This window comes from Neofelis nebulosa, chromosome 16, assembly GCF_028018385.1.
Source record: "Neofelis nebulosa isolate mNeoNeb1 chromosome 16, mNeoNeb1.pri, whole genome shotgun sequence".
In the NCBI taxonomy this organism is placed as follows: Eukaryota; Metazoa; Chordata; class Mammalia; order Carnivora; family Felidae; genus Neofelis; species Neofelis nebulosa.
In genome coordinates, this window is record NC_080797.1 from 15,592,953 (window position 1) to 15,607,723 (window position 14,771).

The 14,771-nt window shown below is 58.0% G+C and overlaps 2 protein-coding genes across 5 annotated transcripts in view; one reads left to right on the forward strand and one right to left on the reverse strand.

Annotated features, from left to right (window-relative positions):
* Positions 1 to 1,241, reverse strand: part of CCDC40 (coiled-coil domain containing 40) — a 43,721-nt gene extending 42,480 nt beyond the window's left edge. Inside the window, exon 1 of one of the 2 annotated variants that reach the window (XM_058705507.1) lies at positions 1,154 to 1,241. In XM_058705507.1, coding sequence (XP_058561490.1) covers positions 1,154 to 1,182 — 29 coding nt within the window. In that variant the 5' untranslated portion in view covers positions 1,183 to 1,241. Of the gene's footprint in view, positions 1 to 242; positions 314 to 1,153 lie in introns of those variants that run through there. The other variant, XM_058705508.1, reaches the window with a different exon arrangement.
* A 111-nt stretch (positions 1,242 to 1,352) lies between these two features.
* TBC1D16 (TBC1 domain family member 16) overlaps positions 1,353 to 14,771 on the forward strand; it is a 77,359-nt gene continuing 63,940 nt past the window's right edge. For 2 of the 3 annotated variants that reach the window (XM_058705510.1, XM_058705512.1), the window contains exon 1: positions 1,353 to 1,479. The gene's annotated coding sequence lies outside the window, so the exon portion shown is untranslated. Of the gene's footprint in view, positions 1,480 to 2,211; positions 2,304 to 14,771 lie in introns of those variants that run through there. The other variant, XM_058705511.1, reaches the window with a different exon arrangement.

Below are 14,771 nucleotides of genomic sequence, written 5' to 3' on the forward strand. Positions count from 1 at the left end.
ATTTACATTCCTAAAATTATGTCTTCTAATGAAAAATACAAGCCTATTTTTTCAAAAAGTCAGACTAATCCAGAAGTGTGTGACACAGTGAAAATCCTCTGGGACTCTCCCTCCCCTTCTCAAGAGAACCACTAGTAATAGAAGAGATTTAAGGGTATATTCTTTCAAATACTTTTCTATGCATTTAATCGCGCGTGCACACACACACAAACACACACACTTAGAGATCACACTCTACATACTGTTTTCCATTTAGTCTTTTCATTTTCTGTAACTTGGAATTCTTTCCATATCAGTTCATATAGATCGACTTTTTTTTTTTTTTTCAACGTTTTTTATTTTTATTTTTGGGACAGAGAGAGACAGAGCATGAACGGGGGAGGGCCAGAGAGAGAGGGAGACACAGAATCGGAAACAGGCTCCAGGCTCCGAGCCATCAGCCCAGAGCCTGACGCGGGGCTCGAACTCACGGACCGCGAGATCGTGACCTGGCTGAAGTCGGACGCTTAACCGACTGCGCCACCCAGGCGCCCCTCGACTTTTTTTTTTTTAATGAAACACTACAGAAGCATCAAAAGTCAAAGGTCAGATTCTTTAAAATAGTTTCTGTCCTTTTAAATAAAGCTTGAGAGCACAGAGGCTGGTAGCAAGATCTTTACGTGGCTACTGTCTACCTGTGTGCAGAGGACGGTCACCCAGGGGCTTCCAGGCCACAGGGACCCTGACCCTTCCCTTCCCGCACCCCCTACCCCCTACCCCCCCCCCCCCCCCGCCTGGCGAGGGGGAGGGGTCCGCCCTTCCAGGACGGAGGGGTGGGGCGGCCCAGGCCCACAGAGACCCCCACTCCCAGGCCTCTCAGCAGGCACAGCCAAGCATATTGTTGCCATGGTTACTGCGGGGCTAGCAAGTACGGGGGTTCAGGGAGCGGAGCGGCCAGAGAGAGGGGGACGCTGACAAAGGGATTGGAGACGGGAAGGGGCACGGAGGCTTGGGGGTGGCGGGGTTGGGGGGAGGCTGGAAAGCCCAACGGAGCGGGGATGGGAGGGGCGCAGGTGCGGGGAAGGGGGCGTGAGGGGAAGGGACGTAGCCTGGAGGCTACGGCAAGGGGGAGGCGTGGGGGAGCTGCGAGACCCGCGACCCTCGCCCCGCTTACCCGCCGGCCGGTCCACCCGGCTCCGCCATCTCCCGTTGCTAGGCGACGCCGTCAACATCCGGCGGGCGGGGACCACGCGCGGGGCTGGCGCTGGCTGCGCGGCGGCGCGGCCTTTGTGCCACCGAAGCGCGCTAGAGGCGCACAGCACCGAAATACGTGCACACACACACTCACACACACATGGTTTGTCCGTCTCTGAGTCCGAGCTCTGTCCCGCCCGGCTCGGGTTCTGTAAAGCGACCACCGTGTCTACGAGCGTCCAGCCAGGCAACTCCGCTGCCCCGGGCACCGGCGACCGCCAAGCGCCCCGAAAGTGGCAGGCGGAGGTGGGGGCTCGAGGGGCTCCGGAGCAGGCTTCTCCGTGGTGGTGGGGGGGGGGGCCGGGGACCCCAGCCTAGTGTCCACCCATCCATCCCCATAACTGGGGGGGGGGGGGGTGTCAGCGTCCCCTCCGCGGAGGTGCCGCGCGGACTCCTCGGCGGAGGACGGAGGCTCGGTGGCACTTTGGTGGGTGATGATCCCTTCCTACCCCAAAATAGGAAAACTGTAAACGGAGAGGGCGAGCGCGCACGTGGAGCGTCCCAGGGGTCCTGCCTTCACCCCGCGTGGGGGACTCGGAGCTGCTGTCGGGGGCAGAGTCCCCGGGACCGGAATTGGGGAGGCCTGGCGCAGGGGACTTGAGTCTCGAGGGCGAAAGGCGACGGGGGAAGGGCCGGGTCGGACCAAGGGGTTGCGGGGTGGGGGGTGGGGGATCGTCCGGGAGCCGGGTTGGGCCCGGGGCTGGGCTGGGATCCCGGTTGGGCCGGGGTCGGGGTCGGGGAGCGGGCAGGTGGGGTCCGGGTTGGGGCCTGAGTCGGGCCGGGTTGGGCCGGGCTTGGGTCCAGGTTCGGTTTGAGGTCCCTGCTGGATCCGGGGCCGGGTTAGGCCCGAGGCCGGGTTGGGGTCCGTGTTGGGGTCTCGGTTGGGCCGGGGGCCGGGTTAGGGGCCGGGGCGGGCGGGATTGGGCCGGGGGCGGGCCGGGGGCCGGGCCTCGCCGCGCGTCCCCGCCCCGCCGCGCCTCACTGGCGGCGGCGGCGGCGGCGGCGGCGGCGGCGGCGGCGGCGGCGGCTCCGGGAGCCGGTGCGACTCCGGCCCGCGTTGCGCGACCCGGGTGGGTATCGGGCCCGGGCGGGGGCCGCGGGGGCGGGGCGCAAGGGGCCCGCGGGGGACCGGGCGGCGCCCCCTTGGCAGGGACGGGGTGGGAGGGCGCGCGGGGCGCCGGGCCTGCAGCGGCGGGGCCCGGGAGGGGCCGGGGTCCGGCCGCAGCCCCAAGAGGAGCGGGGCCCGGGCAGAAGCGGGGCGGCGTGGAGGCACCCCGGGACCACGCGGGGGCCCCTTGGGGACCCCCTCCGCGGCGGGCGCCGGCGCCCCGGGCTGGGAGCGGACCTAATTCGGGGAGACTCCGTCCCCGCCTGTCTGGAGCCGGCGGACCGGGGAACTTGCGGTCTTTGTCTGGCTGGATCGTCGGAGCACGCGAACGAGAACTTGTAGGGGGCCGCCGTTTGCACCCACAGCCCCCCGAAGTGTGCTTTCCAGCCCAACAGCGCGCGCGCTCTCAGCATTGCTGGGCCTTAGGGTCGGGTGGTCTGGCTGTGAGCACCGCATGTCAGGAAACTCACTTCCTTTAGGCCTGGGCGCTTTCCCCCTCGTTCTTTACTTAAAAAAGAGAAAGAAAAAAAAAATAGGCAATTTAGGGTTGCTAAATATACCCTAAGGAGCCAGAAGCCAGTGAATCTTGAAATCCCGTTGTTCCCACACTCGGAATTTGGTGCTATACGTTCGCCACAGTCTAGTTCAGGTTCTATTCGGAGATAGAAAAGACATAATATGTTCTCTTTCCCCACCGTGAAGTTTGCTCTGCTGCCGCACCAAGTTCACATGAGGGGGGGAGAGAGAGAGGCTGAGAAGAGAAGCGAGGCTGCTACCCCCCCATCCCCCCCTACCCCCTGCACTGGTCTTGTGGACACTTCTTTACCGCCTGAAGGTCCTAGTTCTTGTATCGGGGAAGTGAGAAATGGTTCTCAAAAATGGCCATGTGCTGGGGTGCCTGGGGGGCTCAGTCGGTGGGGCCTCCAACTTTGGCTCAGGTCATGATCTCACCGCTCGTGAGTTCGAGGCCGGCGTCAGGCTCTGTGCTGACAGCTCGGAGCCTGGAGCCTGCTTCGGATTCTGTGTCTCACTCTCTCTCTGCCCCAACCCACTCTCATTCTGTCTCTGTCTCTCTCAAAAATAAATAAACATTAAAAAAAAAAAAAAAAAAGATTAAAAAAAAAGAAATTCCTCGTTAGAGGGGCGCTGGGTGGCTCAGGTCATGATCTCGCGGTTTGTGAGTTCGAGCCCCACGTCAGGCTCTGGGCTGACAGCTTGGAGCCTGGAGCCTGCTTTGGATTCCGTGTCTCCCTCTCTCTGACCCTCCCCTGCTTACGCTCTGTCTCTGTCTCTGTCTCTCTCTCTCTCAAGAATAAATAAACATTAAAAAAAAAAAAAAAGAAATTCCTCATTAGGAATATTAACATTAACTGATTAGTGACTATTGAATGTTTTTAAGAACCATGAAAACTTGGGGCGCCTGGGTGGCGCCGTCGGTTAAGCGTCTGACTTCAGCCAGGTCACGATCTCGCGGTCCGTGAGTTCGAGCCCCGCGTCGGGCTCTGGGCTGACGGCTCGGAGCCTGGAGCCTGTTTCCGATTCTGTGTCTCCCTCTCTCTCTGCCCCTCCCCCGTTCATGCTCTGTCTCTCTCTGTCCCAAAAATAAATTTAAAAATGTTGAAAAAAAAAAAAAAAAAAAAAGAACCATGAAAACTTGCAAAGTAGGGATTGCCTCGTAGTAGTAACTGAGGGGTTCAAGAACAGCTGCCCATTGTTGGTACTGGGAGGCGAGTTGTATGCTAAATGCAGTCGTTATGTTTTCTGTGGCACTTGGTGGCCTGTGGAGTGTTTACGGTGAGCAGCGGCTCAGAATATGGCTACAGCGTTGATGGTTGCCGTGCGCATAATTTCTGATTATTATGCATGACGTCACGTAACCCTAAAAACAAACCCATAAAGTCAGGACTGAGGTTGTCCCCATTTTACAGATGGGGACCCTGAGCCTCAGAGAATAAATTCCCCCAAGTTCATGCACCTAGGGCCGGCAGAACTGGAGGCCTCCGGCCCCGGGGCGCTCTAGCCCCAGAAACGATTATGCACAACACTGCCTCCCACCTTGGAACTGTCCCCTGCCGGTCACATGCACACCCTCTTCCTGACCCCTCTTTTTGCAGACAACGTGGTTCACTCTGCCTAGTGATCCATAAACATGCAGTGGAGTGGGGACTGATCCCATGTCACCACCGGCTGCTAATATCGGTCCACCTTCATCCGGAAGGAGCCCCCCAGGGCTCGTGTACCGGCATTTGAGAAGACGGCCATCGGGTTTGCGGAAACGACCTGCGGAGTGGGCAGTGGTTGAAAACGTGGCCTCCGAAGCTGACTGCTGGGTTCAAATACGACCCTGGTACCGAGCACTGACGTAGTTCCTTCATTTCCCCATCTGTACCATGCAGATAACACTGGCTTCCTCAAAAGCCTGCCGCAATGATCATCTAAAGCACTTAGTGCCTGGGGTGCCTGGGTGGCTCGGTCGGTAGCTCAAGCGTGCCAAGTGCCTGTTACTATTTTTTTTTTTTTAATTTTATTAATGACCATCATTTGGGTTTTTCACATTTAGCAAATTGGTAAAAACATTTTGATTTTGTGTTTTCATTCGTTGTGTGTGCGGTCCCCCAGGCGGGGAGCTGCTCCGTGCAGGAGCGGAACTCATCCTTTAGGTATATTTCCACTCTTATCTTTGTGACTCGGCAGGGCGCTGGGTCCCTGCAGGCTGTTCCAGGGACCGGGGCGGCCTCCCCCGACACACAGCTGAGGGACCCAGAGTTTTTCCCAGGCCTGAATCCTCTCTTGTAAGAGTAGCCACTTAGTTTCATTCGGTGTCACGGTGCGGGGAGGATGGGCTCACAGCTTGACTGTGAAACCAGCTAGAAGCAGCAGAGGCCGGGGAGGGGTTTATTGATGTACGTTGTATGTACATCCTTGTAGTGTGTGCATGATATGGAAGAATGTTGACCTGACAATGTACAGAAAGGAAAGCACGCGTCTCAGGGAAACGGTCCAGGAAATCTCTGTCCTTCCCCTGTAGTGTGGTTGTTTTCGGTCCTTTGGCACTGGCTCTTACGTGCCTAATAAACCCACTTTGATGAGCTGTCTGGCGATACCTGATCTGAAGCGTGGCTTTTACTCTGTCTTCTGAACGAACGTAGCCGTCCTCAGAGAGGACCAGGGTCAGGCCACTTGTAGACTAAGCGCGACGTCCCCGCGGTGGCCAGCTCCAGTCGTATGGAGCGGAATGGAAAGAACTCAAAGCCCACGTGCGGGCAGAATGGCTCTCCCTTCTCTCGCGGAGCCTTGGGCGGCGAGTCTGTCCAGGTGTTTGAAGTTGACGTAGGTGACGAGCCACCCGTAGGGACCCACCTGACTGCAGTGTGGCACAGTCGTCCCCGTGGTCTTTCTGGACCGGCTGCTGCAGAAACCGCCGTAAGCGGGGCGCGCCCCGAGCCTGTGCCCGCGCTGGCTTGCACGCTTTGGTTTCTGTGCCGGCGTTCCACACTGAGTGACCCTGAACTCAATAGTCTGATAAACTGGTCATGACACGCACTGGCTTTCTGAAATTGGGGCAAAGGGCATCCCTAACAGGTGTCAGTTTACACTCTTTCGCTTTTCAGTTTCTGTAACTAGAATGCTTTCCCCAAGCAAGATCAACTGCTCCTTTTCAGGGATGTTGTCAATACAGCCCCCCCGCCCCCCCCCCCCCCGATTTGCTTTTTGTCTTGTGGGGTATTAGCTTTTCCTTTGCCACGGACAGAGAACCTCTGTGCATTCCGGTTTACAGGAATGTAGAGGTCAGGTGCACTAACCCACTGTTGGGCCGGGTGTTGCCTTCCGGGCTGGATTTGCACCTTTCCTTGCATTTTGGGTTCAGGCCTTCCTTGTTCCTCAATCCTGGTTCATCCTTAAGGTCAGTTCCACCCCCCAGGCCCTACTTCCTCAGCCTTTTGGGGGGAAAATTGTGTTTTGGTATTTGTTGTCAAGCAGATGGTCTCTCTCTCGAGAGGCAGAAGCCATGGGGTTTTCCAGGGAGTCGGTGATAATCGAAGTGACAGCTGGAGAGCCAAAGGAGGAAAGTCACAGCTAAGCTGACCACCACCTCCCCCCTCACTTCGTTTCTGTGACCGTCTTGTCCAGTCCTTTCCCGTATGGCCGTGGGTCCGAGCCTCCAGCACTGGGGCTTATGCCCTAAACTGGGTTCTTTCCCTTGAGATACAAGTTGATCGTCTGGTACGCAGAGGTCTTGCCCACAGCCACCCTATCTTGGGGTCACAGTCTTTTCCGTGGGAATCCTGAATGTGGCCTATATGCGGCGAATACATTTGTCTCTACAATAATCCCATAACTTGAAGGGAAGTCGACAGAGAGGAGGGGCTATGTCAGCCCGCAGGAGTCTTTTTGTTTGTGTGTTTGTTGATTTTTTTTTTTTTTAATTTTTTTTTTTTTCAAAGTTTTTTTATTTATTTTTGGGACAGAGAGAGACAGAGCATGAACGGGGGAGGGGCAGAGAGAGAGAGGGAGACACAGAATCGGAAACAGGCTCCAGGCTCCGAGCCATCAGCCCAGAGCCTGACGCGGGGCTCGAACTCATGGACCGCGAGATCGTGACCTGAGCTGAAGTCGGACGCTTAACCGACTGCGCCACCCAGGCGCCCCTGTTTGTTGATTTTTAAGAGAGTGAGAGGGGGGGAGGAGCAAAGAGAGAGAGAGATACAGAATCCGAAGCAGGCTCCAGGCTTTGGGCTGTCAGCACAGGGCCTGACATGGGGCTTGAATCCACCAACTGTGAGATCATGACCTGAGGCGAAGTCGGACGCCCAACCGACTGAGCCACCCGGGCGCCCCATCGGCCCGCAGGAGTCTTGTCTGGACAACGAGACTGGAAGACGACCCATCTTCCCCCAAAACCGTGTGCCCCAAGGACCGGGTTCCGGAGCCCATCTACCTGCAGGACTGACGTCGTTGCCCTTTGAACCGCAAAGCTGGGGCTTCCCCGAAAGACGGTGGTGCAGGCAGCCGGTTCTGGGAAGCGAGAGGCAGGCGGGGCCTCATTTGAGGTGTGTTAGCAGCAGATGCTGGGGGGGGGGGGGGAGGGAACGATCCTTGTTGTCCTGTGTCTGGCTCGTGTTTAAATAGCATCGCCTTTTCCCTGGCTCCAGCTCCGTGTTGATCCGGCTTGGAGGGCAAAGCGGAGGAACCTGTTTCTGCTGGCCACATGGCAGGTGACCGGGGCTCAGGGCGTTTGGCTCCTGAGCAGTCTGACAGTGACAAGGCCAAGGGAGTAATGAATCACCTGTGGGCTTCATCCCATGACATGTCCCCCATACGTTTCTAGTGACCGCCCCCCCCCACCCCCCCGCCTGCCTCCCCCTGCCGCGATGAGCGGCTGTCACGATGGGTCCGGGCTGTGAGCCTCAGGTCTGCGGGAACTGCCAGCTCCCCGAGCATTTGTCCTGTTGACAGCTGTATCCCAGCAGCTGACCAGGGGTGGCGAGCGACAGGCAACACAGAGCAGTGAGCGGGAGGAGTCCCGCTTGGGCCTGTTCTAGTGCCTCCAGGCTGCCCCCTTTCTTTGGTCTTCCTAGGAAGGTTCCGGAAGAGACCTTTGCACCTTTGCTCCTATTTGTTTTTCTGTTTGGTGACTGATGGAGCCTTTTATGCCAGGACAGGAAAGCAGGGCTCTGGGCGGAGGAAGCTGCCCAGGGCAGGCGCTGGTCTGTGAGTGTGCGACTTTCTCCCATGGGGACACGGGGGCCCAGGCCTTCCCCCGTCCTGCTGCTCGGCCTGGGTCGTCCTCATATCACGTAACAGCTGGTCGTTCCCCGTGGGGATTTGACAGTCAGTGGGTGAGCTGGGAGCCAGCTCTTCACCGTGTCCTTGTGGTGGTACGGTCAGCAGCAGAATGGTCCCCTAAGATGTCCACGTCCGAATCCTGGGAACCTCTGACTGTGTTGGGTTGTGTGCAGTTAATTTTGCTCATCAGCTGCCCTTGCGATGGGGAGATTGTCCCAGATTATCCAGTGGGACCAGGGTCGTTGAAAGTGGAAGAAGGGGGCAGAGTCAGTTTCAGAGCCATGCGACACGGGGAAGACTTGAACGGCCACGGCCGGCTTTGGAGGCCGAGGAAGGGCCACCATCCAAGGGGCGCGGGTGGATTCGGGGGCTGGAAAAGGCCGGGAAACGGAGCCTCTGTCGGCTCCAGAAGGAGCGCAGCCCTGTCCGCAGCTTGGTTGAGCCAGAGAGCCCAGGGTCGCACCTGGCCTCCAGAACTGGGAGCTAACGTATCCGTGTTGCTTTAAGCCGCTACGTGTGTGGTGATTTGTTACAAAGGCCGTGGGGAACCAAGCGCCTGGGATGGAAGTGCTTTCTGAGGGAAGCAGGAGGGGTGATGGTGTCTTCTCTAAAGGGCGTCATTTCTTAACCTGCATTTTGCTCGTTTCTGGCTTTTTGGTGACTTTGCCTCTGTTTCTGTCCGGGAGCATTTTGCCTCAGGTGTCAGTCACCGACTCATGGGGGACGAGTTTTGGGTAATGGATGTCTCCACTTCGCCCTGTAAACACTAGAGGGGAGCCACACACCAGCACTGAGCTACAGAAGCCTCAGCCGCCCAGGGCCAGGCGGGCAGGGCAGGTGCTCCCAGGAGGTCGGGAGAGGTGCTCCCGGGGGGACAGGGCAGGTGCTCCTGGGGGTTGGGATAGGTGCTCCCGGGGGTCGGGGTAGGTGCTCCTGGGGTGTGGGTTAGGTGCTCCTGGGGGGTGGGATAGGTGCTCCTGGGGGGTGGGATAGGTGCTCCCGGGGATCGGGGTATGTGCTCCCAAGGGGTCGGGACAAGTGCTCCCAGGGGGACAGGGCAGGTGCTCCTGGGGGATGGGATTGGTGCTCCCGGGGGTCGGGGTAGGTGCTCCCAGGAGGTCGGGACAGGTGCTCCTGGGGGGACAGGGCAGGTGCTCCCGGGGGTTGGGGTAGGTGCTCCTGGGGTGTGGGTTAGATGCTCCCAGGGGTCAGGGTAGATGCTCCCGGAGGTCGGGACAGGTGCTCCTGTGGGGACAGGGCAGGTGCTCCCGGGGGTCAGGGTAGGTGCTCCTGGGGTGTGGGTTAGGTGCTCCCAGGGGTCAGGGTAGGTGCTCCCAGGGGACAGGGCAGGTGCTCCTGGGGGATGGGATAGGTGCTCCCGGGGTCGGGGTATGTGCTCCCAAGGGGTCAGGACAAGTGCTCCCAGGGGGACAGGGCAGGTGCTCCTGGGGGATGGGATAGATGCCCCCGGGGGTCGGGGTAGGTGCTCCCAGGAGGTCGGGACAGGTGCTGCTGGGGGGACAGGGCAGGTGCTCCTGGGGGTTGGGATAGGTGCTCCCGGGGGTCGGGGTAGGGGCTCCTGGGGTGTGGGTTAGATGCTCCCAGGGGTCAGGGCAGGTGCTCCTGGGGGGTGGGATAGGTGCTCCCGGGGGTCGGGGTATGTGCTCCCAAGGGGTCGGGACAAGTGCTCCCAGGGGGACAGGGCAGGTGCTCCTGGGGGGTGGGATAGATGCTTCCGGGGGTCGGGGTAGGTGCTCCCAGGAGGTCGGGACAGGTGCTCCTGGGGGGACAGGGCTGGTGCCCCCGGGGGTCAGGGTAGGTGCTCCTGGGGTGTAGGTTAGGTGCTCCCAGGGGCCAGGGGAGGTGCTCCCAGGGGACAGGGCAGGTGCTCCTGGGGTGTGGGTTGGGTGCTCCCAGGGGTCAGGACAAGTGCTCCCAGGGGACAGGGTAGGTGCTCCTGGGGGGGGGGGTGGGATAGGTGCTCCCAGGAGGTCGGGACAGGTGCTCCCGGGCGGTCGGGGCAGGTGCTCCAGGGCGGGGGCGGAACAGGTGCTCCGGGGGTCAGGACAGGTGCTCCCCGAGGTGGGGGGGTGGTTCTGGAACGCATGTGGTTGCTGGAGGCCTGCCACTGCCCACTGGCCGCAACCCGGTGGCAGGGCCAGTTCCGAACAGACTGAGATAAACTCCTGCCCCGCCCACTCCCCACTCTCCAGCCACCTCAAAACCCCTCTCCTGCTGGCCGTTTCCCTTACCCTGCAGGCCACGTGCCGCGACGTGGGGGTGCCCAGCAGGGACCTTCTGCGGACAGAGCTCCGTGTTGCGAGCATGTGTGTGGTTTGAGGGGGGGCCAAGTTGTTCTCTCCTTTCGAATTACACAATAGCCTATTTTGCACAAATCTGGCCCGACCTAGTCGGGCTCAGGGCAGCACAGAGCTCTGCTTGTAATCCCACCTCAGATAGCTGAAACCCAGCAGTGGTGTTTTTTACTTTATACCTTTTTAAAGCATTACGTGTGTGTGTGTGTGTGTGTGTGTGTGTGTGTGTGTGCGCGCGCGCCTGCCCAAGCTGATGCTCATTCTGGCTTTTGGCCTTACTCCCTCCCTGTCTGTGCTCCTGTGCCAGCTGCCAGGTTGGCATTGCTATCTTTTCCATCAACAAAAGCAAAGCATTTGGGACTTTATTGAAGGTGGCATTCTGGAAGGCACATCAGTCACAAAAGGGGTTTTGCAGAGAGGCCTTGGGCCCAGGAACTTGTCATCTAAGATCGATAAGACGGATACGAGCATAACCACTTTAAAGTAAAATTGTTAAGTGAACGCACTCTCGGGGAGTGACGTATCAGTCCAGGACCTTCCCTGAACGGCTTCTCCAGCCACCTTCGTCGCCCGGGATTTGGGGACAGGCTCTGTGATGCTGGTCCACAGTGCTTGGAGCGTGTCGGCTGTTACTGTGATTTCCATCACCTCGGAGTCCTTGCCACAGAAGACTCAGGCGGAGGTTCCTCTCCGCTCCCTTTCGAGTGTTACCTGATTTTGCGTGGCTTAGGGTCTCTGCTTGTGTCATTTCCAGATTGTGCCCCTGCCCCCAACTCTGTATAGCCAGAACGAGTAGTCTGGCCCGGAGAAAGACCCGGACCCACGGAAGGTGACCTGGGTGTTCTCCCTGCTCAGAATTCTGTTCCCCGGGAAGCCTTTCTGGAGCACAGCTTTCTGGTCTACCAGGAGGGGCCGTTATCTTTGCTCCTCCCACACTAGGAGGATGCCCATCAGGCTGTGGCACAGCCCTTGCCAGGCCCCGACGTCACTGCCGACAGCGGCCCTCAGCATGGGCACCCGAGCCCCTTCGTCACCTGCTGTCACCGGTCCCGCCTCTAGCCCCCTGCCTGTTCCTTGCCTCCGTCCACCAGAGTTCACCCTCCACCTGACGGCTTTGGGCGCAGGCCCTGTGGCCTCTGCCCTCTTTTTTCATTATGATTAATAAATTTGACTGTTTACAGGGTTTTAGGTTCACACACACAAAAAAGAGCAGAGAGTGTCCGTACCCCCCTCTCCAGTTTTCACTGTCCTTACTGAATTTTATGTATTTATTTAAAGTGTTTGTTTATTTATTTTTGAGAGAGAGAGCACGAGCAGGGGAGGGGCAGAGAGAGAGGGAGACACAGAATCGGAAGTAGGCTCCAGGCTCTGAGCTGCGGCACAGAGCCCGACGCGGGGCTCGAACTCACAGACCGCGAGATCGTGACCTGAGCTGAAGTCGGACGCTTAACTGACTGAGCCATGCAGGTGCCTCTATTTATTTTTGAGAGAGAGAGAGAGAGAGAGAGAGAGAGAGCACAAGAGTGAACAGAGGAGGGGCAGAGAGAGCCAGGTTGGAGGGACAGAGAGAATTCCAAGCAGCCTCTGCACTGTCAGCCCAGAGCCGGATTCGCAGCTCGATCCCAGGGTCATGACCTGACCGAAAGAGCCACCCAGGTGTCCCTGTTTTTGTTTTTAAGATACGCACAGAAGATAGGAGAAAACACACAAATGTTTTTGGGTTGTGTGATTTAAGGAACTTGTATCTTTATACTTCTCTGAACGTGTTTCCCAATTTAAAAAAAAAAACATTAAAAAATAGGTCAAGGATTCTCTTATAGTTGGCTAGAGAGCAGGGGCTGGGAACCAGGTTTAATTTTGATGAAACAGGCTCCCACAGGCACATATGCATTTAGAAAATAGGACTCTGTGAAGAGTAAATATTTGTGGCCAGTGTTTCACAGACACACCCCGGACACGCGGGCTTCTGCCGGACATGCTGGGCCGGAGCTGGGGTGGCTGGGTGGAAGCCGCACTCTGAGCACAGGGGACAAAGGTCTTAGGTTCCCTACTCCCTGAGTGATTGGATGGGACCTGTTTTCTCCTCTGCAAAACCGCGCTTCCAGGAGGCATGTCCCCCAGAGCTGCCAGTGAGGGACACACACCCACTTGGCATCTGCCGTGCGGGAAAGCGCCGTGTCGTGAGCACTTGTGTCCAGGAATCTTCCAGATCTTCCAGCATATTCTTTTGATTATCCTCCACGGTGGCAAACATCTTCACTTAGAGCTGGTTTGGTTTTCAGAATCAGCTGAGAGTTGTTTGCAGTCCGGTCTGGCGGTTAGAGGGATTAACCGAGGAGTAACCATCTGAGGCCCTGGGGGAGGTGGGGCTCCAGCCTCGCCCACCCGGAGGCCGCGAGCCCCCGCAGCGTGGCTGGTCCTAAGGAGACGCGCTTAATGCAAAACACACACCGGACTGTGGAGGCTTAAAGAATGCAAAACAGCTCCATCATTTTTCTCCGTATTGATTACATATGCCGAACTCCTACTATTTGGGAAATAACGAGTTAAATGAAGGGATCTTGCCCAAACTAATCTTTCTCGTTTCTTTTTACTTTTTTTTTTATGCTTATTTATTTTTGAGAGCGAGAGACAGCGTGAGCAGGGAAGGGGCAGAGGGAGAGGGAGACACAGAATCCGAAGCAGGCTCTAGGCTCCGAGCTGTCAGCACAGAGCCCGACGCGGGGCTCGAACTCATGAACCGCGAGATCGTGACCTGAGCCGAAGTCGGATGCCCAACCCACTGATCCACCCAGGCACCCCGGGTTTTACATTTTTAAATGGTTGGAAAAAAATTGAAAGAATTTTTTGTGACGTGTGGAGATTTGTTGAGCTTCAGGTGTGGGTGTCTATGAATCAGCTTTCGTTGGGTCACAGACACACTGGCCGGTTTCTGTCTGCGGCCCCTTTCACACTGCAGGACCGGCTGCCCCCAGAGCCACAGCGATTACTGTCTGGCCTTCCTCAGAGCCGCCTGCCACCCCCGGGGGCGAGGGGTCACGGAGAGTGTTGGCACGGGGGAGCCCGAGACGGGCTGAGTCCGGGAGAGCCGGGGGATTCGGGGGCCGGGTCCTGGCAAGAGCAGGGGGAGGTCCTTGGCTGGTGGCTGAGGAGGTGAGGGTCCCAGGACTGTGATTTTGGTGGCGATGCTGATGCTGGGAACCTCAGGGATTCGGGAGAACGGACTGATGGATCTTTCTGGGCAAAGATCTGTGCAAGGGAGGGGTGGCTGCGGGTCTGGCAGGAAGCTGCTGGAAGAATCCTGTGCTTGGGAGAGTTAGTGCCCTTCTGGGGGAGACCTGAGAGCAGAATTGGGGGCACGGGCGGGGCCCTCAGAGAGTCAGAGGGACTGAGGACCCCGCATTGAGCCACCTGGCTCGGACAGCAAGGGGCGGCCCCTGAGACCACCCTCTGCCCCAAGAGCCCACGCAAACCTGGAAGCAGAGGGAGCTTCACCTAGGGGGCACCCTAAACCAGCTCTGGATTTGGGGAGAAGTGCACAAAATGCAGGAAGTTCAGAGAACGATGGAACATACCCTGTTGATAATTCAAAAAAAATTGGTTTCTTGTGGTGCAGCGTCCGTGACGTGAAAATTTACCCTCTAACCTTTTCTAAGCGCACGGTCAGGTGGCATTAGGCACATTCACGCTGCTGTCCGCACCGTCCGTCTCCAGGACATTTGCATCGTGCCAGACTGGACTCTCCCCAGTAGCACTGACTACCCGTCTCCTTCCCCCCCCCCCGCAACTCACTCTCTGCGAATCTGGAGACTCTGGGCACCTGGTAAGTGGAATCCCACACTGTTTGTCCTTTGGGGCTGACCTGCCTCACTCAGCCCAGTGCCCTCAACGTCCATCCATGGGATCGTAGGTGTCAGAATTTCCTTCCTTTTTTTTTTAAGTTTAATTTGAGAGAGAGAGAGAGAGAGAGCATCCCAAGTAGGTTCAGGACTATCAGCATGGAGCCGGACGCGGGGCTTGAACTCATGGACCGAGCGATCATGACCTGAGCCGGATCCAAGAGTCGGATGCTCGACCGACTGAGCCCCCCAGGCGGCCCAGGATTTCCTTCCTTCTTAACACTGGATGATGCCACTGTGTGGATGGACCACGTTTTGTTTGTCCCTTCCCAGTGGATGATTTTACCATAGTGGCTTCCTGCTGGTTTTTTCCTTTCGAAGAGAGGAAGGTGAAGTCCCTCTGCAGATGCCCCCGTGGCGGCTCCGTGGCAGCCCCCCCGCCCCCCGGGGAGCCGGCCTGCACGCTGCCCAGCGTGGCCTCAGTCCCGG